The sequence below is a fragment of the Perca flavescens genome, chromosome 20 (assembly GCF_004354835.1).
Source record: "Perca flavescens isolate YP-PL-M2 chromosome 20, PFLA_1.0, whole genome shotgun sequence".
NCBI lineage: Eukaryota > Metazoa > Chordata > Actinopteri > Perciformes > Percidae > Perca > Perca flavescens.
Window position 1 is genome coordinate 15968313 of NC_041350.1, and position 26248 is coordinate 15994560.

A 26248-nucleotide genomic window follows, 5' to 3' on the forward strand; every position below is an offset into this window, starting at 1 on the left:
CCCAGGCTCTTTATTTATAACAGCTGGAGCAGAGAGATGTGGAGCACTGCCATTTGGCAGAGTGGGGTGAGAGGTCAAGTCTAACACCTATAAAGTGGAGACTTTGATCATGGCATTTATGGATTGAGCAGGCACAGCAATCTCAGAGGCAGAGACACACAGAGAGAATGGCATTCAAAGAAGAAAAGAGAAAGGGAAAGCACTGTGAAGAACATGAACAAGGGAATTAATCCATTTCAAATAAGTATATTTTACTTACTTACTTATATTTTACAGGATTTATTTTTCTTTTTTCTTTATTTGCTTTTCTCAATTAATCTTTTGGTCAATTAAATGTTGGGGGGGGGCAATGTCTATCATTTTCCCCAGAACCAAACAAAACACTTGTTTTGTCTGACCAACAGCCAGACAACAGCAGCAAACCCTCACATCTGAAAAGCTGGAACTAATTTATGCTCAGCATTTTTGCTTGATAATTAAATGACTTAAATTATTATTTTTCTAATGATTGACCAACTAATTAGTTTGATAAATTATGTCAGCACAAATCAAAACCATCAAGGGTTTTTCTAAATTTGTGATTGGCCACTGTCTCACAGCATTTCATTTGACGGCCCAGATGAGAATCCTGTTGAGGCTGCATTCTCGCCAGAGCCGTAGCCAAATCTTCTTTTTTGCCACCCACATCTGCTCCAATTTTATTATATATTTGTTTAAACCCTTTTTTGAGTCCCCCAACAGTATGATTTATTTCCCTTTAATTTCCAACATGGATGTGAAGTCCCATCTGCAACCACCTGGGGGAGAAACACAAATGTTATACATTATTTAATTGTTTATAAATAAATTCAGCCTTGGGATAACAGCCCTCAAAATAGGTCAGGCTTAAAAAAAAAGAAAGAACGTGTTGTTGTGTCATGCAGGCCACTATAACAGCCACTTGGTGGCGGTATTTTCTCCACTCAGCACAGGACAGGTGAGCGTCACAACACCTTCAGCGAACAGAGTGATGCATCATGGTCAGCGTAGTACCAGATTCCTCTTTCTCTAGAAGAACTACAAATTCCACCATGTCACATTCCAAACCAACAGCAGGGTGTGTGTGTGTGTGTGTGTGTGTGTGTGTGTGTGTGTGTGTGTGTGTGTGTGTGTGTGTGTGTGTGTGTGTGTGTGTGTGTGTGTGTGTGCGCGCGGCGTTCATAAACATCCATGGTGCGCGCTCTGTGACAAGTAATGCGGAACTTATGCCTCCTCGCTGACATGTATATGTTGTGGCTTCCTTACTGAAACTACGCTTCTTAAAACAGCTTCACACATCGAGCCAGCGGAGCGTTGTGGGGGCTGACAGTACAGTAATGTAGCCTATGTGCTGCGAGGCAGGAGACTCTGGGGATGAATGTAACTGAACGTAGACATCAAATTAGAATGTCATTTTAACTATGAATGTATTAACGTTACAGCCTTTTTGTTGGTCAGTGTTGATATGAAGTGGGCTTGAATATTTTTCTCGTTTTACTTTTTTCCGCTCCGTGAGTGCTTTTTACTTCACGCGTGAGGCTAAACAAGCTTAATAAACATGAAGTTTAATGGTTATCTGAAGCTCCGGATCGGCGAGGCGGTGGACCTGAAACCGACAACCTTCTCCCTCCGCCACTCTGTCATCTTCAACAAAGCATCTCCAGCCCTGGACCCGTACATGGTGGTGAAGGTGGACGACTTCAAAATTGGACAAACTCTCACCAAACAGAAAACCAACACGCCGACGTTCAACGAGGAGTTCTGCCTCAACGTGAACGATGGGAAACAAATCGAGATGGCAGTTTTCCACGACACTCCAATCGGATATGATGACTTTGTGGCCAACTGCATCATTCAGTTTGAGGACCTCATCAAAACCTCCAACACAGGAGAGACTTTCGAGGGATGGGTGAGTAAAAAGTAAACCTACCAAGAGTAGGCTATGTAAACATGTTTTCCAATTCTCATTACCCTAGTTATGTTCCCCACCCAGGGGGACACATTTACCATTGGGCCCCTCTTGACCCGCAATCCCCACCCTACTATCCATGCCAAGAGGGTAGGAGTGGGCAATACCATAACATTTGTTTTCAGTCTATTACATACATGCATTTATTTGAGACTTTTAGTTACTTTACAGATTCAGATGTAGGCCTAATGTGAGATGTGCCATTCTGCATGATGAGTACTTTTACTTTTGGTACCTAAAGTATATTTTGATGCTAATACTTAATGTACTTTTGCTCAAGTAAGATTTGCAGGACTTTTACTTGGAACTGTACATTTACACAGTGGTATTGTTACTTTTACTTGGCTACACGATCTGAATACTTCTTCCACCATTGATTAAAACACAAGACAGTAAACTAGATCTACAAGCAGTTATACGGGGTCCGACCACCCTGGTGCAACTCTGAACCAAAGCTGTACGTGGAGTATAAGGCCATCTCTGAATATAGCTTATTAATAGTATTGATACATTGGGTATTGATCCGCCCACCCCTATCAGATACCCAGACACCAATCAGTAATATGCTAACAATACAAATTAGCTTGTGCTATTATTTTAAAAACAACTTAATTGAGAAATATGTCCAATGTGAGCACACTAGCAATACATACAAAAAGTAGGTGAAAGAAAGTGACGAAGAATTTTGGGGCCCCTTGGGTCTGGGGACCTTGAGAAGTGACCCACTTTGCCCTGATGGTAATCCAGTCTTGACAGTAAGAACCAATAGATCCATGGATGAATTACCAAATTGGCCTACTGGCCACAATCCTAAGGACTTAATGAGTCAGGGGAGGCCTTAAACACTTATTCAATCCAATGTGATATTTTATTATATATTTCTTTTCAGGTATTTTCTGGTAAAGGGACCTATTGTCTCAAAATCCACCCATGAAGATATTAATAGTATTTCCCCATGTACTTCTCGACGAATACCGTATGTTGTTCCCATAGATAGATAGATAGATAGATAGATAGATAGATAGATAGATAGATAGATAGATAGATTTAGATTAAAAAGTCAACATAAAAAATGTCAATAGTCATAAAAAGCTTTGCAAACTCATTTTGGAACATCACAGGTACTATTTTATATACAAGAATATATTGTAGTTTTTCCCATGAGAGCTTTGGCACATGCTGAACAGTATTTGAGAGCCGGTTCAGAAAACAAAACATGTTATGTAGCTCAGGGCGATGTCCACTACATGTTTTACTGTCACTGTAGGTAACCTTGCCGTTTTTTCTGCCCAAAAACATCAACATTTCCACGTGTGCACAGGCTTCGTATCTTAGTTTTGGCAAAATGCACCGGACAGGGACCATTCATGTCATGCACTCATTGGCTCAATAGCTTTTACTGTGATCATAGACAACTGTGGTCTGCTACCACACACGCTGCTGCTGTGGCGAGGTGTTAATTCTGCTTATGCAGAGTGCACAAACAGATGCACATTGCCCCTGCCTGCCCTGCACAGCATTTGACGTGCCTGTACATACAAATGTATGGTGCTAAAAACACCCACACTTTGCCTTCCTAATGCACACTTGAAGAAAATGGACCTCATCAAAGCTCAGATTAAATGCCTAATGTTAAAGATCACATTAGTCTCACTTTTTTTCAGATAAAACTGCTCCTTCAATCTGGAGTTTCTCTCTTCTTGCCTATTTTCATCCCTATAGGACTATAAACCACTGCAGGTGTTGGTGAATGTAACCTGAGCTGTCTCGGCTTGGAACAGGCTGAGGTGGTATCGACTACGTACCACAACACTCTCATCACATGCAGACATATTCTCCTTCATCCCAATACAGCTTTTGTCAATTGAGCATGTTTTTCTGTTTTGCTATTTGTCTAAACCTTCAGTTAATTAAATCACCCAGTGAGTTTATACTATGAAGCAAAACACTTAATTTCACCAGTGAAATAACTTTACAAAGAAATTAGATAGATAGATAGATAGATAGATAGATAGATAGATAGATAGATAGATTTTTATTGATCCCAAAAATGGGAAATTACAGTGTTAAAGCAGCAAAATATCAGCACACAGCACACATACAGAATATACATGAAATAATAATAGGATAGAATACAAGAACAAATATTTAAAATATATACGTATATAAGTTGGGAATAAAAATGCACAACTACTTAACTAGCATTGATGAAGATAAACCTATTGTGCAAGTTGCACGTAGTGCAGTTGTGATTGCGATGTCTATGAGTCTTATCTAACACTTCAGTGATGAAGTGTTAAAAAGTTTAATTGCCTGAGGTAGGAAAGATTTCTTGTAGCGGTCCGTGCAACATCAAAGCTGTCGGAGCCTCTTAGAGAAGGTGCTCCTCTGTTGGACCAGTTGATAAATGACTGGTCCAACCAGTTGGATCAGAAGTAAATAAACTCAGCGTCCTGTGCCAGTAAGAACCTTACAATAAAGTATGCGTAATATAAAAACATACAACATTGTGTACCGAAGACAAATGTCTCAGTACCACAGCTTTCTTTGTACACAAGTTAGTAACATTGTAGCATTGTAGAAATGATTTACAAAATGTAACTTCCCACCACCACACATCTCTGACCATCCAAACACTTATACTTGCAGTACAGTGTGGCAAAGTCACAGTGACATGGTGTTTGAGAGATGAGGCATTTATATACATTTTAAACTTCTGCATTCATTGAATTTTCAACATAACTCCACAAGTACTTCAACAAAAACAAGCAAGTCAGGTGCACTTAAGAACATTCACGACAATGCGCTATAATTATACTTTGCAAAACAACAAAGCAAATCTTTCCCCCTCTAGCATTTACATACATTTAAAATGTGTGAAATGCATATACTTATGTAAGAAAAGTAGGTATTGATGTTTATTTGAGCAGGATGAGTGCCAAATGAATAAATAAAAATACATTAGAGCCAGCTTAGCACACATCTTCACCACGACCCCTAAACGCTGAGGGGATGTGGTGTGAAAGTGAAGCTAGGCTCACTGTTTTAGAAGTAATTAGTTGGCTTTCTCATTTCAAGACATGAGCTTGAAGTTGTTATCCGCTAGATCTGAACTGTTTTTGTGCTTTGTTTCACAGTAGAAGTGCTGAAATAGTTTGTTTCACATGTGTGGGGCAGCAGAGACTGAGGAACAAGCCTTCACACGCCCACACTGCTGCTTATCACAGCATTCTCCCCTCTATCTGATCAGCGCTTGAGGGCTCACTGTGAAAATACTCACTCTCTATTGGCTCTTATCCAAATGTCTATTTTCCTCCCTTCTGTGCACACAGTCCTGTTTGATGCACTTAAACCCCACAAAATAATGAATCTCTTAGTTACTCAACACTTTTTAACTTGAAATTATTGTCAGCATTGATATCATCTGTCTGAGACCGTCACCATATGCCATTTAGACACATGAGGCCAGTTTCCTTTGCCTCCCACCTCTTAATACTACATTGTGACATCTTTGACTCATTCTTTTGAACTCTGTAATTTTGCAGTATGTCGACCATAATCATTATTGTGGTATCTGTACTGTTGGAGTTGTTTCTCAGGCTTTAAGTATGCATAATCAAGTCCTTCTGAGGAGCATTGAAACTGAAAGTGGGTTAAATATGGCCCCTCAACATTTTCCAGCAAAGTGTACAGTACTGCTTGCTCGACTGAAACGGACCCCATCCCCTGTTAAAAAAAGGAGAAAAAAAAGAACTTCCTCCTTTGTGATACAGCATTAAGTGTTCTGCATTATGCTGCCTTCACCCACATCTGCTGTATTTTAGATCAGATAGTCATTTGCTCCACCTTAATGGATAAGTTCACATCTTTTTCTGTCTGTCCTAAAACAATGTTGCCTGTATGCACATTGAAATAGTTATTAGCCGCTTAATTGTTCCTCCTGTATTTAGAAATGTGAAGTAATGGGGGACAAAATTCACAGTCTTCATTCTGTGCTAAAATACATTTAGTCAAGCCAAAGCCAATAGCCAATATCAGACTTTTACAACAACCAATAACTCTATACGTTTATATGGATATGTACATATGGTTTCAAGAAAGCCTTGAAAAAACGGGAACGTATTCTGAAATCTGACTCTTTTTGTTCAGCTGAGCTGTTTTATCAGAGAAGAGAGACATTTTAGAAATGCATTGTAGCTCTTTAGTTCTTCTTGAGAGGTGGCCAGAGAAAGCAAAGAGGAAAATACCAAAATAGCATCACAGTGAACAAGAAACAGTTACTGTCTAGACAGTATAATGAAACAAGATATGAGAACAAGATATGAGCAGGTAACCAAAAATAAATAAAAAAAATGAAAGTTTTCCAATAAATGGCAAACTGAGTGGCCACAATTGACACCTAATGTGTCACTGTTTTGTGCTCAGAGTATTTTCCAGGCGGTGGTGTATGTGTAACAAAAATCTATCTTTATTTTAGAGTACAGTGACCTAAGTTTCCACTCAGTGGTTGCCACAGGAAGTATCTTGTTCTGTCTGCCCATTGCGATCCATCTCTATTGTCTTCTGTATGTGTAGAGCTTTTTAATGCATATTCAGACATTTGTAAGTCATTACTCATAACTTAACATCAGGTCACCCCAACCTCTGCAACCAGGCCATCCTGCCAGACCTGTTTTGTTGTCTTTATGCCACCATGTTCAAAGTCCCCCGACATTACGTACACTCTGAAGAATGCAAGAATATGAAGTTACGTACAGTACAGGCCAAAAGGTTGGACACACCTTCTCATTCAATGTGTTTCCTTTTTATTTTCATGACTATTTACATTGTAGATTCTCACTGAAGGCATCAAAACTATGAATGAGCACATATGGAATTATGTACTTAACAAAAAAGTGTGAAATAACTGAAAACATGTCTTATATTTTAGATTCTTCAAAGTAGCCACCCTTTTGATTTTTTATTAATAAGGGAAAAATTAATTAAAAGCACACCTGTGAAGTGAAAACAATTTCAGGTGACTACCTCATGAAGCTCATTGAGAGAACACCAAGGGTTTGCAGAGTTATCAAAAAAAGCAAAGGGTGGCTACTTTTGAATAATCTAAAATATAAGACATGTTTTCAGTTATTTCACACTTTTTTGTTAAGTACATAATTCCATATGTGTTCATTCATAGTTTTGATGCCTTCAGTGAGAATCTACAATGCAAATAGTCATGAAAATAAAGGAAACTCATTGAATGAGAAGGTGTGTCCTAACTTTTGGCCTGTACTGTAGCTCCATTTTTGTCATACCAGAGCTGAAGGACTGATTCTCAAATGTCGGATACCATCTCATATGCCTGTTTTAACTCAGTTATTGTAACTCAAGCACCAAAACCTCTTAGTTTATTAAAAGAAGCATTGAATGTGTCATATATCTGATTTCCTTTTTGTTTAATATATGTTAGCTTGGGTTACATATGTGTTTTATAATAAACTTGTCTTGCTCAATTGTAGTTCATCTTAATATCTGTCCGTACTGTTTCTGCTATTTTGAGTATGCAGAAATGTAATTGTTTGTGTGTGTGTCTACAGATGGACTTGGAGCCAGAGGGCAAGGTTTACATTCATATTACGCTCACTGGATCCTTCACTGATGGTAAGGCTGCTACTGTCGATGTAGCCCAGTACTCCTCCCCATGGAGAAACATCGCTCTCGCACTCCTCCTCTGTTTCTTTTTCACACCCATATGCCAACTCAGTCACTCTCCTGTCTTTTCCAGTCTGAAACACTGCAAACTGTTTTGAATAATTATCTGTGAGCTATTAAATACCCAAAGTGCAACTGTGTAATAATAGAGCCTCTGAGAATAGGTGTGTGAGTAGGTAAGTATATGTCAGGTATGCTCAGTCTAGAGAATCTCCTGTGATGAGAGGTATGTTTGCTTTCTTCAGACGTCAGAGGATGTCAACATTGAGGACATCTGTTGCTTGGATATGTACGTGATCTTTTAACCAATGAGATGTAACAATTTAAATAAGACGACTTAAGGAAGTGACCTTGCAGGTTTTTTGAAGCAGAAGCCTGCTTAGCTAGTGATTACTTGGCCTCCGTTAAGTTCCCTTTTTTATTATCTGCTGCCACCATGCTTTATTGCCTGCAAACCTTATGAAACACTAATATTTAATTTACCTATAAAATACATGACAAAATATTAACATTGTTTCAGTTTCTTTCCCACTGTTGGAAACTAGCGGAACATTTTCAAAGATTGATCTTTTTTGTTTTTAAATATTGCTCTTTTTAGATTTGAGTAGGTTAAGTTTTATTATATATGTATATTATTAAACTAAACTTTCAAAAGCTCCTTGCACACTTCTTTGAAATGGCCTCGTATTTTGTTTTGTTTTTACCCCTCTTGACCTCCGCAGAGTCTACTGGAATATTTATTTTTCCAGAAAAGCACCATACTGTCACAATACTACTAGCAAACATCACAATTCACTGACTTGAAGAACAAGTACCTCAAATTTGTACTTAAGTACAGTACTTGTACTACTGGATATTTTCAGAGTGCGACGCAACAAATGAATCGGTCTATCCGATACAATAGACTATCAACCTTTTACAGAGAAAAACTAAGTAGTTGGGCATATGATGGAGGTTTTCAGTGTACAAAAGAACTGTGTAAAGAATGTAAAGCCCTCTCTTCACACTTCTACCACAAAAAGATCTGTTTGCAGGGGGATGGCGGGGGCTCAGTAAACATGTTTCCGTAATGCATGTGTGGTTTTCATCTCACAAATAGTTCCACTACGCGTACACATAGCTAGAGCATATAGAGCCAAGCCACGCAGTTGTGCACAACGGTATAAAGATATGCACATACATTTGCACAATACAATATTAATTAACATTATTCTGAAATAATTAGTTAAATTATTGGTTTATTGATCAAATGAAAATTCACTAGCAACAATTTCCATCATCGATTTGCTGTTTAGTCATTTATCAAGCAAGCATGCCAAACATTTGTTTGTTCCAGCTTTTGAAATGTGAAGATCTTTCCTGCTTTTAGGTGTTTAATGTCATCCTAAATTGAGCCCCTTTCAGACTTATACCCTTTTACGTTAATCTGATGGTGCCTAAGTCATTTTTATGTCCCATAAAACAAAATTGTTTTTCTGGATTCAGAATATTTTAAGTTGAAGTGGTCGAACTTGTTAACCAACAGCTGCCTATTTAAACCTCCAGCAAATATGGAACAAATAGTACTGTAGTTGTCATTCAGAGCGCTACACACAATGCCTGTGGGAACTATCTAGCCCTTTAGCTGCTTAGTGCTCCACCGTTCACCAGCTGGTTGCTAAATGTGTCCGTCTACTGTTCAGTGCTGAGCAGGTAGTGCACGGTGAAAACATAGCTGAAAACAATTGCCTGTTGTGGCTGAAAATGTCACAATGAGAGCGAACCAAAAAGATGAGCTAAAAGATGTCATCAAGCTTTTTAGAGTCAGGTGATATTAATTCTTTGTGGGTTTGTCACAACAAGTGACCCCCTTTCACGTACAAGTAGTGATGTGATCCATTGTTAATATAGAGATATTAATTAAAGCTGCTTTTAAAGAAATTCTGCAACATGAAAAGTTACCCATTCTACATATTTATGTTTTTTAAAACCGTAGCTCTTATGGTACAGTATTGGGTCTAGGAATTAGTCTATGGATTTCTGACTCATTGCATCATTTTGTTTGACGTTTTGCTTTTCTGTCAGATGATGCCATAGTGAAAGAAAAGACCTTTAAGCAGTTTACAAGGAAGCGACAGGGGGCTGTGAGACGGAGGATCCACCAGGTCAACGGACACAAGTTCATGTCTACTTTTCTCCGTCAACCCACCTTCTGTTTCCACTGCAGAGAGTTCATCTGGTGAGAAAGTCAAGCAAAGGCGAACCACTGCAGCCTGTACGTAGTATCTGTGTGGACTGTAAACTGGATCTGATTAAGTCTCTTTCTCTGTTCATAGGGGTGTTTTTGGAAAGCAGGGGTACCAGTGCCAAGGTGAGCAGACCTTATTTTCTGTTTCTGCCACAGTTACTTACAGACATAAGTTATGAGTTTGACATTGAGCGGTTGTTTTCTCCAGTGTGTACCTGTGTGGTTCACAAACGATGCCACCAGCATGTCGTCACTGTGTGTCCACGCATGAAGAAGACAGAAAAAGAACAGGTAATAACAGTTTTACTGTCAGATAAGACACAACACTCCTTCTGTACACAGTATCAAAATGCTGTTAGGACAGCAGGATTTCTTGTCACTACAGATCATCAGATCAAAAACAAAGTAATCCGTTAACACACACACACACACACACACACACACACACACACACACCCACACCTCTGATTAACACCTGCAGTGATCAGTAGACTGTACAGGTTCCTGTTTCTGAGTTGAGCTGGTCACTGAGCCAGAACACTATACTTCTCCACGCGTGCTTGTTGCATTTTCCATTTTTATAAATACATCTATGCTTGTTTTAGCATTTGAACATGTCGTTTTTGCTCTGTCTTACTATATTTTGCTGAGCATTACAAGTTTCTCTTCCTTTGGGAAATTCAGAGAAAAGCAATTGCAGCAATAAAAAGAAAGAATGTCCCCCCATGACAAAAATAGGAACTAAATATTAAACATACTTAGAATATGTTCATGCGTGGTTGAACATACATAGTTTACAGTATGTCTTCTCTTCACAGCCCACAAACCAAGGCTTCAGCATCAACGTCCCTCACAAGTTCAACATCCACAACTACAAGTCGCCCACCTTCTGTGACCACTGTGGCTCACTGCTGTGGGGAATAGTCAGGCAGGGGCTGCACTGCAAAAGTGAGACCTGTGTAAACATTTGTCTCTCAAAATCAGGATCTCAAATGTCCTCATTTGTCTTTTATTGAGTGCTCCTCTCTGTGTGGTTTCTCTCTTCAGTCTGTAAAATGAATGTTCATATCAGGTGCAGAGGCAACGTCGCTCCCAACTGTGGGGTCAACAGTGTGGAACTGGCCAATAAGCTTGCAGAGATGGGTCTGCAGGCTGGAGGACTCTCTAAACGCAACTCAGTGGTACAAAGGCTTAGTTTTACAGAACAAGTCAAATCTGTGTTAATATTACTCAAAAGCTGCTTTAATAAGACAGATCTTAGTGGTGTTTTATTTATTATTTTTTCACTGACAGGCCAAAGGTACAGGTCAGATGAGGGCGCCCACTGAAAGGAGGGAGAGTACGGACACTCAGCAGCAGACCCCTCGACTGGGCATCTCAGACTTCACGTTCCTTCAAGTCCTTGGCAAGGGCAGTTTTGGCAAGGTGGGAATGATGAGAGAGGATGATGAGAAATGCTCTGTGTAATGAAGTGATTAACCTAGGTGAACAACAAGGAAAATAGTAGAATGTGAGAATATGGTGAAGAGGCATTTAATAAATTTTTTTTTGAGGCATTTTAGGCCTTTATTTGATAGGACAGCTTATACTTGAAAGCGGAGAGAGAGGGGGGAATGACATGCAGCAAAGGGCCGCAGGTCGGAGTCGAACCCGCGGCTGCTGCGACGAGGAGTAAACTATGAAGAGGCATTTAATTCCAAATTATTTCATGACTGGGGCGAACCCTAGCTCACCTAGTAGAGTGTGTGCCCCATTGGCAGCAGCCCGGGGTTCCAATCCGACCTGTGGCCCTTTGCTGCGTGTCATCCCCTCTATCTCTGTCCCCCTTTCCTGTCTATAACTATCTAATTTAAAAAAAAAAATAAAAATAATCTTTAACAAAACAATTATTTAATAACTATTTTCAAAAGATTTTGTAACATGAAGCATATCAGTTAGCATTTTCATCACTAGAATACATTTGCTTAAAAAGATAAACCTCATCTATTCTGATTTGTATTTAAGTGAGGCTGAATTTGGAAAAACCTGTGAAATCTATCATACTCTGTGTATGTTGTTTCTGCAGGTGATGCTGGCGAGACTTAACGGCAAAGATCGGGTTTTCGCGGTCAAGGTGTTGAAGAAGGACATAATTTTGCAGGACGATGATGTTGAGTGTACCATGACTGAAAAGAGGGTGCTGTCACTGGCCGGCTGTCACCCCTACCTCACACAGTTGTTCTGCTGCTTCCAGACGCCGGTCAGTAGAGATACACTCACACATGCACAAGCACATTGCAAACTAAGAGTGTGAAACTCTAAAACACCCTCTATACTGTTTTTGGAACATTCTTGGATGTAAGGATGCCTTCCCATCCTGTATTGCTCAAGATGAGGCTGCCCTGCATCTTTGAAAGAATATGCAGTATTTTTCTTCTTCTTTCTTTCATGTATTTTGATTGTAGTTAACTTGCAAACAAGCACCTTGCAATGATCATTTAAAAACATGAAAGGCATTACCCAGTTTAAATACCTTGCATTATTCAAGATTAAATAACTTACTGCCATATCCACCACAGTTGATTTTGATTTGGTGCGCTCAACAACAACAAACCATATAATCACATACACACAAAAACACACTGCCACAATTACAATACATAATCAATACAGTAGTGCAACCATGTGGCTCATGTCCTTAAAGTGACAAGTTAAAGTGCATGTGCTTGCAGCTATTGGCATGTTGCTTTTCAAAATACCACTAATACCACTATTTTTCAGAATCACAACAATATAAAAACACTGTGTGATAATAATTGACAGTTCTCTTCTATGTTTTTACAGTGATGTCTTATAAGTCTTAATATCCTTTAGATATTTTTTTCTAAGTGCCACAGTACTTTGGTGGTCTAGTTTGGCATGTGGCATACTCCTCACACTGTTGTCAGGTCTATTAACCTGGACCTTTACATATTGCTTTAGTTTCCTCTTAGTACAAAATGGCTAAAGACATTGATTTCTTTTGTTTACTGACCACAAAAACGGCACAGTTAGACACACTGCAGTGTAGTGTATACAGTTAATATGTAGTGTAGAATTGGTACACAGCATTATAATGCGTACAATGGTCAGCAGGTGGCAGCGGTTTTCCAATGTTGTGCCTGAGAGGGAGTGAATGAAGCTCAGCTGGCAGAGCTGTTCTTCCTGCACAGACAGGACACTTCTAATCTGCTTTCGTTGTTTGAACCGCCACTGACCCACTTCACTTTGGATTAAAATAGAGCAGCACGAAGTGAAGTATTGACTCATTGACACTGTTCCCCTGACCCATTCAAACCCACACATAATCAAAGAATAGCCTTTGTTCCACCACTGCACCTTTTTTAAGGTGTCTTGTCGCCCTTTTCCTTAGCAGGTCATCATTATAAATTACTTGACATTTTCTCCGGAAAGCACAAGATTGTATCAGTTTTTTACATTTTGCTATTATAAGAATTATTACATGTTGACTATTTAAAGAGCAATTTTGCATCAATTACAAACTTTTTTCCAGTGTGATTTTTGAAACGTGAGTAGGTATGGAAAGAGTGGGAGAGGCGATGAGGGGCGATGTTTTGCGCCTGTGGGGAGGTGGAGTGGGCACGTTTTTTCAAATGCTGTCTTTGTAAAATTGTTGTTCAACACGGCAATTAATCATCAGATGCTCATCATAAACATTTAACAGTAAATTAAATTCAATCTCGCATAGCCAGACATCTAGCTCATCAAGTTCATTGAGATTTAGAGAAAGTCTTGCAAAATAAATGAGTAAACTTTGTAAATCCATTGGCTGTGAATCCCTTTACAGCTATGCCACACACAGAGTGTTGCCTGCTTTACTTGTGCACTACATTCTTATTAAACTGTATACATCTCAGGGTAAATACAAGACCACTCTAAACCACAGAGCAGTTAAACAGAGTCAGCTGTGACTGAATGTCCTGATCACTTCAGGAAGCTTTGTAAGAAGATCTGCACATCACATTCTCCTGCCATGTTTTTTTCCCCCTCTAGGCTCTCATTTTCTAGATCACATCTCAACCATAGCCGGTAATGAGAGAGAAAGATTTATGGGTTTGATCAGTATTTCTTTTGCCCTGCTGACTTTCAACTTCGGTTAGTTGCACAGGAATCCATTAAACAGTCATGAGAAATTTATGAGAAGTGGACAGGTATCCTCCTTGAAGCAATCTCAGCATGTCCATGGTCATGGGTTTTTGGAGTATAATAACATGGGAGCCTCTGTGAGGCTTGTGTGGTCTGTGTGCACATGTGTAATTGTCATCTCCTTGCTTCCTTTTGCAGGACCGTCTCTTCTTTGTGATGGAGTTTGTGAATGGTGGCGATCTTATGTTCCACATTCAGAAATCCAGGAAGTTTGAAGAGCCGAGAGCACGTTTCTACACAGCAGAGATCACCTCCGCTCTCATGTTCCTGCATAGCAAAGGCATCATCTACAGGTCTGAGCAACACGAATAATAATGGTCTTTGCTGTGCCAAATAGAGTAGAACATATTTGTGCACATAAAGGTCTCCAAAGCTTTATGTAATAGTCTACTGCAGTAAGTCTCCGGAGTCCTAAAATGAGTCCTAAAATAGTAGTTAGAATGTAAGTAAAGAATGTAATATTGTTGTTTACGAATTCGCTTTGGTGAATTGTCCAACTTTATTGAAAGTAATATACAAAATCTATGGAATACCCTTTTGAGATGGATGTGTTAACTGTGTTTATTCAGCCATTATTTCCTCACTTCCTATTTGATCAACATCAGTGCAGTTTTTGAAGCCATCAATCATATTCTGAGTTTGCCCTTGTGGTTTTATCATCATCTCAGCCTCCTCTCAAAACTAGTATCATCCCTTAATTATTTTTTTCCCCATTAAAATTCTCCAAGCAGCTCTTGCAGCGTAGTGTGTTGCAGCCAGTGACTCGGGCTGCACATCCAAATGTTCAGTTTTATGCTCATTATCACCTGTATTTTCCTCAAGGCCCATACCCTATAATAGCAAGCACAGTGTAACAACAGATTGCCAAAGAGTGCTTGCTAGAACAGCATGGTTACATTTTGTGTGAACTGCACTTTTAATGATATCATTTAAAGTTCTGATTTTAATCAGATACTTGAGGATATTCTTTTAAACCCTTTTAGGATGCTGTTGCATATTGGCAGGGAGTAGGGTGGCAGAGCAGTGTACTCGCTGCCAGTACATGATGATAAGGAAGGGGGCATCATGTGAGCTAAATCCTGAGTTATATTTAGTGGTCCAAGTGTTCTATGTCAGCCTGCACCACATAGCATGACTGTTAGCTGAAGAGGTCACACGCAGTTTGCATGCTACAACAAAAATAAGAAGCCAAAGAGCAGCTTGCACATCAGGCCACTGTAAGAAGAGCGGAGCTCATGCTGCCTGCTTAAAATAAGGCTGTAGCCTTGGTCACTGTGTTGTGTAATATGCACATCTTCTACTAGATATCTCTCTAGATATATTTCTCTTAGCTTGATGTGAAGCTGTGCTTTGAAGCTTCTCAGATGAAAAAGAAGTTTAAATATGTGTTTTTTATTCATGATATAAAATACATCTAGTTTTGTTGAAGACTAAATTTCAAATCCTCGGAACTCAGACTGGCAGACTTTTAGCAAGCGTTTAGTGAGGAGAGTCAGCAGGGGGTGCATCACGAACAGCTGCTCAATGTCATGCAATCCAGTACAAAGACCTGCAATAAGCACTGCCTTTGTGAAGCTGAATTGTGTTGGCACTGTGCCAGAGAGGTGTTGTATTGTGGTGTCTATTTTATTTGTCTCTACCATGTTATAGAACAAATCATATTAGGAGGGAACAAAATATTTAAAAAAGAATGGATTTTAAAAATCCAATAACTTTATCCAAAATCTTGTTTTAAGAGTGTTTTAATTAATCTTGTATAACAAGACACTGCTAAATTGTGACTAGAACCACAGTGGTTTAACCTAAAGTTGATGTGTATTTGTATAGATTTCAGACTGCCATTGTAGTTTGTCCAGATGTATTCTTACTCTCTAACCTCCGTCAGAAAAGCTTACAGTATGTGCGTCATAGTGTTTGTCAGCACTTCCTCTTCTCTTCTTTGGAAATTTTTAATTAGTGCAACTCTCTCCTTCAACCAGTTAGTTGTGCTTGTAGTGTGATAAAGTTCAGTACCTCAATATTTTGGATAGCACACTGTCTGACTGACCCACATCTGATAAAAGAAGTTCAAAGTCCAAGTCAGACTTGTCTTTCCAGTGTGTTGAGGTGGGTGGATGGAGTACAATAACACTAGTTGCAAAGGGTTATTTGCATAGTGATGTGTGATCCTGTGTAGCTCAGTGATGAGAGCATGGTAGTAAAATCGCCAGGGTTAGGGATTAATTTCTCAGTGGACACATTCATACTGGAATATATTCACCAATAGTACTGGAAAGGGCTTTGGAGCATGAAAATGTTTGCGAAATAGCAGAACTGGTTATATATCACAGACACCCACTTAAACATAAATCTAAATTAATAATCTAAATTTAATGGCCTCCACAGTTTTGGTAGTCTATTTGTATTAAGCCCTTACATGCTCTAAACTGTGTACAGTGCAGCTGAGTGGTCTTGATAAGTAACCATAAGAGTTGCTCTCTTTTGGCCCGTCCATAAGACTGCGAGAAGGACAGTCACCCTGAATATGTGAGTCACTGTTACACAATACGTTTACGTTGGAAAAGAGCAAACCAGATTATTCAAACCAAATCCAGTTTTGCTTGACCAACAGTCTAACTTTTTGTATTTGTCATCCTGTTTGAGAAAATCACTCAGGATCCTTTTTTATTTATTTATTTTATTGAAAGAAACAGGGGAAAAAAAATCTGTTCCTTTTTAAAAAGTTGTATGCATCTCCCAAATGTTGTAATTTATCCTCAGCATCACCCTGTTCTATTACATAGTATCTCCTATCCAGCTTCAGTCAATTTTTGTAAAATGATCTTAGACTAAACTTGGATCACCTAATTAGAGCTCAACTCCAGAGCTCACACTCTGAAAGTTTAAGCTCTCTGTCAGATGACAAAGCACCAGCTGACATGAACACAGAGGAGATATTTTCCATTGTTTGGTTAGGCAGGCACCCACATGCACAAACTGCTCTGGGGAAGAGACTTCCACTGATATTAAAATACATTTTCTTTTCAATTCAATTAATAATAAGACATTATATAATCGCTTTGTGGAGACTTAGAAGGTTGTATATTATAAGTGAGTAATTATTATGCCGACATGGTCATTCATCAGTTCCACAACACAGAACACTATGACATTTATTTCAATCTAATAACGTTATTAATAAAAAAAGTGTGATGGAATAAAGTAAACCACCTAGCTCCTCTATAGGTCCTTTAGGGATAACAATTTTAATTTGATAATAAAAACAAAATTATTAATTTCAGCAGTTAAATCACAAATCACATTTGCTTAAAAGGAAAACAACCCACATTCATAACAAAAAAACTGGGTGTTCCAAATTGCATAATTTCTTTTTGATTAACAATTTTTGTTTTTATTTTTTAACAACATACAAAACATACAACTTGCAACATGAATTGCCCCCCCTTTGTCATCACCAGCCACCCGGACAAAAATCAAGAAAAGATGACATAGTAACTACAATATTCAACACCAGTCAACAAAATGGTAACAAAATAGACAGTAAACCAAATAAACATATGTATAAATGACAACACCATAAGCCCATCCCAAATTGCATAATTAATCATTAACAAAATAATAACCGTAGTATAACTCTAACTTAATTTACTCAGTACATGTGATCATGTCTGATTTCCTATGCTGTAAGAATATGTAGCTCAGGTTTAGCCTCGCATGGATTCAGAATAAATATTCAGATCACTTTTTCCTTCTTGCCAGCCTAAGTGGTCATCTGACTCTTCTTGGCTGCCATTGAATGGTTAGGGAGTTTCACCACAGAAGCTTTACAGTCGTTAGAAAACCTTCTCTTTCTGTCTCGCCACAAATGTCTACCTCCATCAGATATAATTAGAAACAACACCAACAGGGTGCGACTGGAGACTGAGCACAAACATGACATTTTAGCAGATGTTGGTACCAGTTGGACTTTGATGGCTTATTCCAGCCGTTACTATTTCCCATTCGTGTCTGCTGGATAACAATGCCCCACCACAAATATCTTATTTTCGGTTTCTTTCTGTGTTCGTCTTGCCTTTCAGGGATCTAAAATTGGACAATGTTCTTCTTGACAAAGACGGTCACTGTAAACTGGCGGACTTTGGCATGTGCAAAGAGGGCATATTTGAAGGCGCGGCCACAGGAACTTTCTGTGGGACCCCGGATTACATTGCCCCTGAGGTCAGTTTCTACACATGCTTAACAAACATACTGTAACTTTATACACCTACAGTTTCAGACCCATATCTACTAATAATGACAGACATTTGGATCCTTTATCCACCACACCTGTGAAACAGGACATTTTCATATATTTTGGTGCCTTTTTTTATATATTTTAGTTTTTAACATTAACAGATTGCAGCTAAGAATAAATTCAAACACATTTAGCTTTCTGCAGCCCAGGTCGTCTGAGTTTGTATGATGCAGTTCCTAGTCCCATCCTCTCTCCCTCACACCACCTCACTATAAACAAGCATTGTGGTCACTGCCCTTCACTCCAAACTCCCTCCTGACTTACTGGAAGTCAGCGTACCTGTGAGGTCAGCTTGTGAAGGGCTCTGTTGACTTGACAAACCCTGATCCCCTCATCAGACTGCACCTTTACAGACGTGCTTGGTTTTCATAATGAGGGATTAAGATGTCTGTGAAGTCTGTGTTCTCAAATTTGAGAGATTTTCTGCTGACCAAACTATGTGTGTCTGCATTTATGAAAGGCTTCTTTGCTGTCCTCAAAAAGTCAACACTTGCTCCTCAGTTTAGCCTCACTGGCAACACACTACTATACATGTCTACTAACTGGACTTCATGGAGTGGTTTTAAATTTGCTGTAATGCTCTGTGCTGTGATGGTTAACTCTAATGGTATGCTGTGACATGTTTCCACAGATCCTGCAGGAGATGCTTTATGGGCCCTCTGTTGATTGGTGGGCTCTCGGGGTGCTACTATATGAGATGCTGTCAGGACACGCTCCCTTTGAGGCTGAAAATGAAGATGACCTCTTTGAATCCATTCTCAATGAAGAGATTGTCTATGCGTCTTGGCTCAGTGCAGAGGCAGTGAATATACTCAAAGCTGTGAGTCCGTGTTTTTAAAGTGGTTCATCCACTGCAAAAGTTGCATAATGGATAACAGTGGATGAAAGCCAAGTCTTGTTGTAGTCTATCTTTTTGGCAGACATTTACCCTCCTTACGTTGCCTCTGTCTGACTTTTTTCCATTATACAATTGCAGGAAATGTGTATGAAGCTTTTTTTAAACTTAACTAATGATAGAGGAAATCAATGTATCACTGGACTTGTGCAACAAAAAATAACCAACATTTACTTAAGACCAATTCCCTGTATTACTGGACAGAGTAACACGAGCCTGCCTTATGATATATTAAGACAGCAAAGGTTAAAACAGCTTTGCTCTGGATTTCTGTGATCAGGGTTTGTTATTTGATGTTGTTCAGACTGACTGACACTCTTTGACTGCAGAGTGACTGGCAGCCCTATGTAGCTCTGGCAGCCAGCTGTTTGGCCCGGGTCTCCTACATAACTATATTAAGGCATGGTCCACTGCACAGCCACAGCACACAAACTATAAATATGACGACACTTCCTCCCTCCACTCCTCCCCTCTTTGCAAACTGTTCTCCTCCTCTTATCTATGTTGTTATTCCAACATGCTTGAGGTAGCACAGGACCGATAATCTCCCCTGGTAATTTGTGTCACTGCTGCCAGTGTCACACGTTATGTAAAGATACATGTTCTGTTGGTGTGAGTGGATTTGAAAGGTTCTCCTTTCCTATAAGCAAGTTGATGGAGTTCAGTTGAGTTTGTTGAGAAAAATTACTTATTTTAGTGGTTTGTATAAAGATGCTCTATTAACAGGTGGATGTTGATTTTCAGATTAAGCTATTAATAAGGTCTGAAATAAATAATTACTTTAATTGTTGATTTTTGATTAATCGATTAATCATTTAATCTATATACTATCAGAAAACAGTATAAAATGTCATCACAATTTCTCAGAGCCCAAAGTGATGTCCTCAAATTGCTTCTTTTGTCCAACAAACACTCCAAAACCCAAACATGTTTGAGTTACACTGATATAAAACACCCCCACATTGCAGCCAATAATTGATATTTATGCTTTATAGAGTACTTAAATGATTAATCAATTCAAAATAGTTTATACATTTATTAATTTTCTGCCAGTTGCCGCATGAATAATCCACAAAGTTTTGGCACTAGTATTCATTTTGGATTGCATTGTGTGTTTCTGCTGGTGTAGTGCCGAATGGCTTCTTCATGTAGAAATGCCGACATGGCTGGTCTGGTGCCTAGGATGGCACAGCTGACGTGTAGCCATGGAAAGATGGCATCAGCGTGCGGTAGTTTTTCTTAAGTTTTGTGGTCTGTGAGCTCCTGAACTGATTGACCCCTGCTGGTCTCTCAACCTCAGTTATTTCCACTTCAAGGTCCAGACTGATGTAATGGGATGGTTTAAAAAAAAAAAAATCAGTTTTAACCCATTAACTACAAATCACATCATCAAAGTGATGCTCGCAGCAGCAAATCCCTGCATGCGAATGCATACACATAAAACTATAATGTTTCTTCCCCCAAAAACATGTCTTGATGTTAACAGCAGGATTCAAGTCTCTGCAAGTTGATTAATGTGGTGTTCTTGCATTTATTGACAACAAAAGCTGACTAGAAGCTGTTGCATCGATTTGTTTGACGTCTCTCTAATCTCCTTTCTCTTTTTCTATGAACTTAGTTTTGAAGAATCATGTGGTGTTTTTTAGGCCTCTGGTAGTTAATAATGTTTGGAGCGGATATTGCAAGACATATTGAGCTTTCAAATGACTTTGGATTGATCTGGCCACTGTCACTGTGGAGACGGAGGCCCGTCAGTTTGTTGTACCCTAGTCTGAATGTCACCGCTAGCCCTTAGGTGTGCACTGACTCATCGGCCAAGAGAGAGCTGTCCAAAACAAATTTTGTTTTTTCAGTTTCTTCCCAGAGGCAAGTTAAAACAAAGTTTTTTTCAATTTAGAGTTTGTTTTGTTCGGACCACTCCCTCTGGCCTCTACCACCCACCACTACTTTGGTGGCAGAGAAACAGTTGGAGTTCAACAGGTGATTCACTGTTCTATTGTTTTATTGTTTACAACACCAGGAAGTTAAGACACCATAGTTACACTTTATTGAACCTGGCTGAACTCTCTACAACTTCAGCATTGTAGAAGACGCCAGATACAATCCAGGGTGTGTGTGTGTTTTTTTTTTGTTTTTTTTATGTGAGTTGGGAGGCGGGGATTGACTGGATGTCATCCTGGCTCGAGTCCAGTTTGGCATTACTCCCAAAAGATTCTGGTCTGATCTAGTTGAATAGCATGTCACATTTCCTCATTATGTGTAGATCATAAATATCTGCAGAAATTCACTGATTCCAAACCGTTCAATCCTAGTTTGTTGTTGTTGCTCTTATGTGTTATCTGTTCTTGATAATTACCTGATTTTAATTGTTTTCTTATTTAGTCTTAAGTGTCTGTAAATTCATCCATCTTTTGGTTTTTACAGTTCTTGACCAAAAACCCGGCCCGGCGTCTGGGCTGTGTGGCCTCAGAGGGTGGAGACAGCGCTGTGACCAGCCACAACTTCTTCACTGGCATAGATTGGGAGAAGCTGAATCGTAGAGAAATTGAGCCACCCTTCAAGCCCAGGATCGTAAGTGAATGACATAAATGACTTAATTGATAGCATGATAGTGTGTATTATAAATGATAATGAAGACACTGAGCAGACATTAAGCAGTGATTGACTTTGTCTTACCTTGTGGCTGCGACACTGCTTTTTGCTAAAATGTTACTGCTGCTGATGAATAATTCTTTATTAATCCCCTCCAGAAAACACCAGAAGACGTCAACAACTTTGACCCAGATTTTACTCAAGAAGAGCCCACCCTCACGCCCAATGATGACCCTCCGATCCCTTCCATCAACCAGGAGGAGTTTCGTAACTTCTCCTTCACCTCCCCTGAACTGCAGGAGAGCTAAGGGCCTCTTCATTGATCTGTCATTCATGCACTTTCACTCTTCTCAGTGTCTGTGTCTTTGTCTCAGACAGCTGCCAGTGGTACGTGCAGTATGATGCTGTCACATTCCCCAGAGACATGAGGGTGCAAAGTGCCGAGGAATCTGCCATACACATGCTCGTCAAGAACCGGGGCTGCACCGGATGAACTCTTAAGCACTCCTGTAATTCCCGAAAAAGTGGCATGTGATCATCTTTTGAGTGACATTTAGTTTTGACTATGTTACAGCTCGGTTGGGAGACATTCATGCAAGTGTCTGTGTGGAATTGGTGTACTTGACAAGTTGGTGTGTTGTAAACTTGTTTGACAAAATAGTTTGTACAACCTCAGAATTTTATTATACATTTTTCTCTAGATGAGTTCGCTTCCAGTTACTTTAAATGAAAAAAGCACTTTTTGGAGCATAAGGGCATGGTTTGTGTTTCTTTGTTTTTTGCTTTAGCACTGTCCAGAGAAAGGAAGAAATCAAGAGTCAGTTTTAACCAGCCTGACAGAAATTCCCAGGAAAGTCCAGCTGCCAGTTAAAATCCGGGAAGGACTGAGTGAGCAGATGAAATAGTTTTTCAATGATGTGACCCGGGGGAAAAAAGAAATACTCACAGACCCACATATACTGGCTAAATTACATGAAAAATTGAAAGATTTACAAGGATGATTTGTCTAAGTAGCTGCAGTCAGTTTCAGATAATAGCAATTGTGTATTATTTATTTATTGAACACACCCTGTAACAAAAACTTGGCATCCCTCTCAATGGTTTTCCATGCCATTTGATCAGCCAGGCATGTTGAGGATGATTCAACATTTTTATCTGAGGTAAAAGCTCTGTGGTGATTCACGCTGACTGTGAAATATCCAAAAGTTTTAAGATTACCCCAGACAGTTGTCCGGGCCAGAAGAACAATGCTAGTAATATCGTGTTTGGCAATTGTCCGATTCAATTGAGTCTTGATGCATCTGAAGGTTTCTCAAGACTAACAGTCAGTCTGCTGCTCTCTGCTTACACACACACTCTCTTTCTCTCAACAAACACAGAGCCTTTGAAAGCTTCCAGCTGTGTGGGCAGACTGCTTGGGTAATGAGAGCTCACACAGGGGCATTTTCAAACATGCAAATCCGAGAAAGTTACTGTATTGAATATTTTCCCTTCTTAACACTTAAAACACCATCACTGTTATAATATACAATTAGGAGGAGGTAGACAGAGGGAGATAACTTAAAACTTTAACCCTGCAATACATTAACATGGCCAACATGAGTAGTTCATTTTGTCATCGTAAACCAGTAGAGAATAAACAGGAAACCACACAGCGTCGTTGCTGTCGCCTTTGATAGAAACACGAAGACAAGAATCATGCTTTTGGGACACGTTGAGAAGCATGAACACAATACAGTATGTGTTGTTGGTAATATAAATTGAAAATGTTAAAACAACAACAAAGGAAAAAAAGAAACTTGCATTGAAAGGAATTTTGTGTTCCCTGTGCTGAACCTGCCTAGACATGAACAGCCGACCTTACACAACGGAGATGGACTCTTCCTGTTAGTTTGAGGTCGGAAGTCTTTAGACTCAACACAACATCTGTTTATCTCCTCAGCCCCCTATCCTGTGGAGGATTGTGTGGCTAAATACTGTAAATTGGTGGCTTCAGATACAAAAATGCCTGTGTATAATCTGAAAGCTTTTACAGCACAAAAGCTAATGCCAAGGTATGTTTACTTACAAAAACTACATTTTAACGAGTGGAGGCCAATACTGCAGCGAAGCTCATCACTCACTCATCTTCAGTCTCTGTTAAACAGCATTTCAACTCAAGAGTTAGAAGTGCATTGATCTCAGGGACTTAACAGCAGCCAACTAATCTTTAAACTTTCCTTAACAAAGATGGGTGGTGTGTGCTATACAAAGAATGGGACATTGGATTAAATTACTTGACTTTTTGTTTACCCATTAATGTGGCCCGTTTGACAGCTTTCCTCAGGGAATGTCTGAATAAGAGGAAAGATTTAAGAGCCTTGTCTCAGCTTTCATTACTGAAACTTACTGATGGCTGCCAGCAGTATCTCTACACTGCTTGATTGAATCAGTGTTTGATCCCACTGTCCTGCCTGTATGATTGATACCCCCGAAAGTAGCAACAGATAATGAAAAAGACTCTACGCAGCATCACCTATAGTGTGACTCCCTGTAGAAATCTACACTTGATGCACAGTTTTTGTGCATCAACACAAAATAAGGTATGTGAGTTCAAGTACACACTCAGTACCTCACGTGTGGTTGTTACATTAGATCATGGTTCCTACCATGTGTAGGAATTGACTCAGAAAGCACAATCAAATCAGTCAATAATGCAATCTTGTACAACACAATCTTTCTTGTACATTTCAACATTTCTCTTTCAAAGTTGTATTAATTGTTTCGTTGCACAGCAGAGAGTCCCTTAAGTGTATTTTAATTTAACTTCCAAGACGTAAAAAAAGTTTGTGCCACAACAAAAACCTGCAAGTGCTCATATTTTTGCACACTATAGTACTCAAATACTAATATCACAATGTTTGCTCTTGCAGAGATTACTGGCAGGGCTCAGAATATAACCGTGTTTGAGGTGGTACCATGTGCTCACCTTTCTGAAGTGACCAATAGCCTAGAAAAAGGTGTGGCTAGCACCTAAGACAAAACCCAGACAATTGTAAGAGTTATTCAGAATGACTAACTAAGTAAACATGAGTAATTTTTACAATGACCTGGAGCACTCAATGTTGAATACAGGCAGTTATTTCTGGTTAAGCACAGCCACTAGCATATTATAAGAACCCGATGAATCCATATAGTATATGCTAAGCTTTTCACTGATTATTTTTTTTTAATTGGCCTAAAAAATAAATTCACAAGGAATAGCAAAGCTACACAATGCCTTCATTTCCCTAAGTCAAAGTCTGCAACTCTGACACACACACACACACACACACACACACACACACACACACACACACACACACACACACACACACACACACACACACACACACACACACACACACACACACACACACACACACACACACACACACACACAGTGCCACCCAGTTCTGGGAAGTGACAACCAAAGCTTTGCTTAAATTTGTCATAGCGAAATGTAACAACCAACATTTTAAGGACTGTATGGCAAAATAGCAAAGAGGATATTTAATGAGGAGTGAATTCTGAACAAACACTGATTTTGGGGGTTTAATATAGGGGAAATATTTTTTCTCTTCCAAAGCAAGAGCTGAATCACAGGCTATGTGTGTAACTGCCAAACAGTGGTATGGGAGGAGGAGCCTGACTGGAGATACATTTCCAAACTACTTCAGGAAAATAACCAAAACCATCTGTAAGCCAGTGAGTGTGAAGTAGATTCTAGTTGAAATTCCTCAAATGCACACATCTTGGTAATGTTAAAATGCTAATTTTGAGCTGGGCACAGCATAAAATATAAATCTAAAATCGTTAATCTTACCAACTTTCTAATTACAATTAAAACAATGTTTTTACATCACGGTGTAGAATACTGTACCACCCTGAAATTGCACACTTCGCAGTAACATTGTGAAAGTGTTGTCAGTCTGGTGGAGTGAGGTGAAGACATACCAACTCAGAACATCACTTTCTCCTTTCTACGATGTGTAAAGTTTGCACACTGATTCAATTCACAACGATACACTTTAGCTTTTGAAAAATTATCTGTCCTTAAGTTTCATATTCTTGAAAATGTTAGGCACAGTCAAAAAATAAACTAAAAACTATAAAAATAGTATATATAAATGTTTTGGGCAGAGAGGAACATGCCACATGAGGAACTGGAGGGTGACAGGGCAAAGTCTATTTGGTGGAGCACTGGATGAAAGGCATAGACAGCATAAATCTGATACAAGTGTGTGTGTGTGTGTGTGTGTGTGTGTGTGTGTGTGTGTGTGTGTGTGTGTGTGTGTGTGTGTGTTTTGGTTTAAAAAAATAGAACTTCAAATCTGCAAATCTAGAAATGTTAAC

The 26248-nt window shown here is 39.2% G+C and overlaps 1 protein-coding gene across 1 annotated transcript; it reads left to right on the top strand.

Annotated features, from left to right (window-relative positions):
- The first annotated feature begins 1169 nt into the window (after positions 1 to 1169).
- prkcha (protein kinase C, eta, a) lies at positions 1170 to 22759 on the top strand. Its single transcript, XM_028565480.1, has 14 exons — positions 1170 to 1927; positions 7567 to 7630; positions 9746 to 9899; positions 9997 to 10031; positions 10117 to 10199; positions 10727 to 10856; positions 10956 to 11089; positions 11202 to 11333; positions 11974 to 12147; positions 14232 to 14386; positions 18173 to 18311; positions 19019 to 19207; positions 21707 to 21853; positions 22033 to 22759. The coding sequence occupies exons 1-14, from the start codon at positions 1577 to 1579 to the stop codon at positions 22180 to 22182; spliced, it is 2037 nt and encodes a 678-aa protein (XP_028421281.1). The 5' UTR covers positions 1170 to 1576; the 3' UTR covers positions 22183 to 22759.
- The last annotated feature ends 3489 nt before the right edge of the window (positions 22760 to 26248 follow it).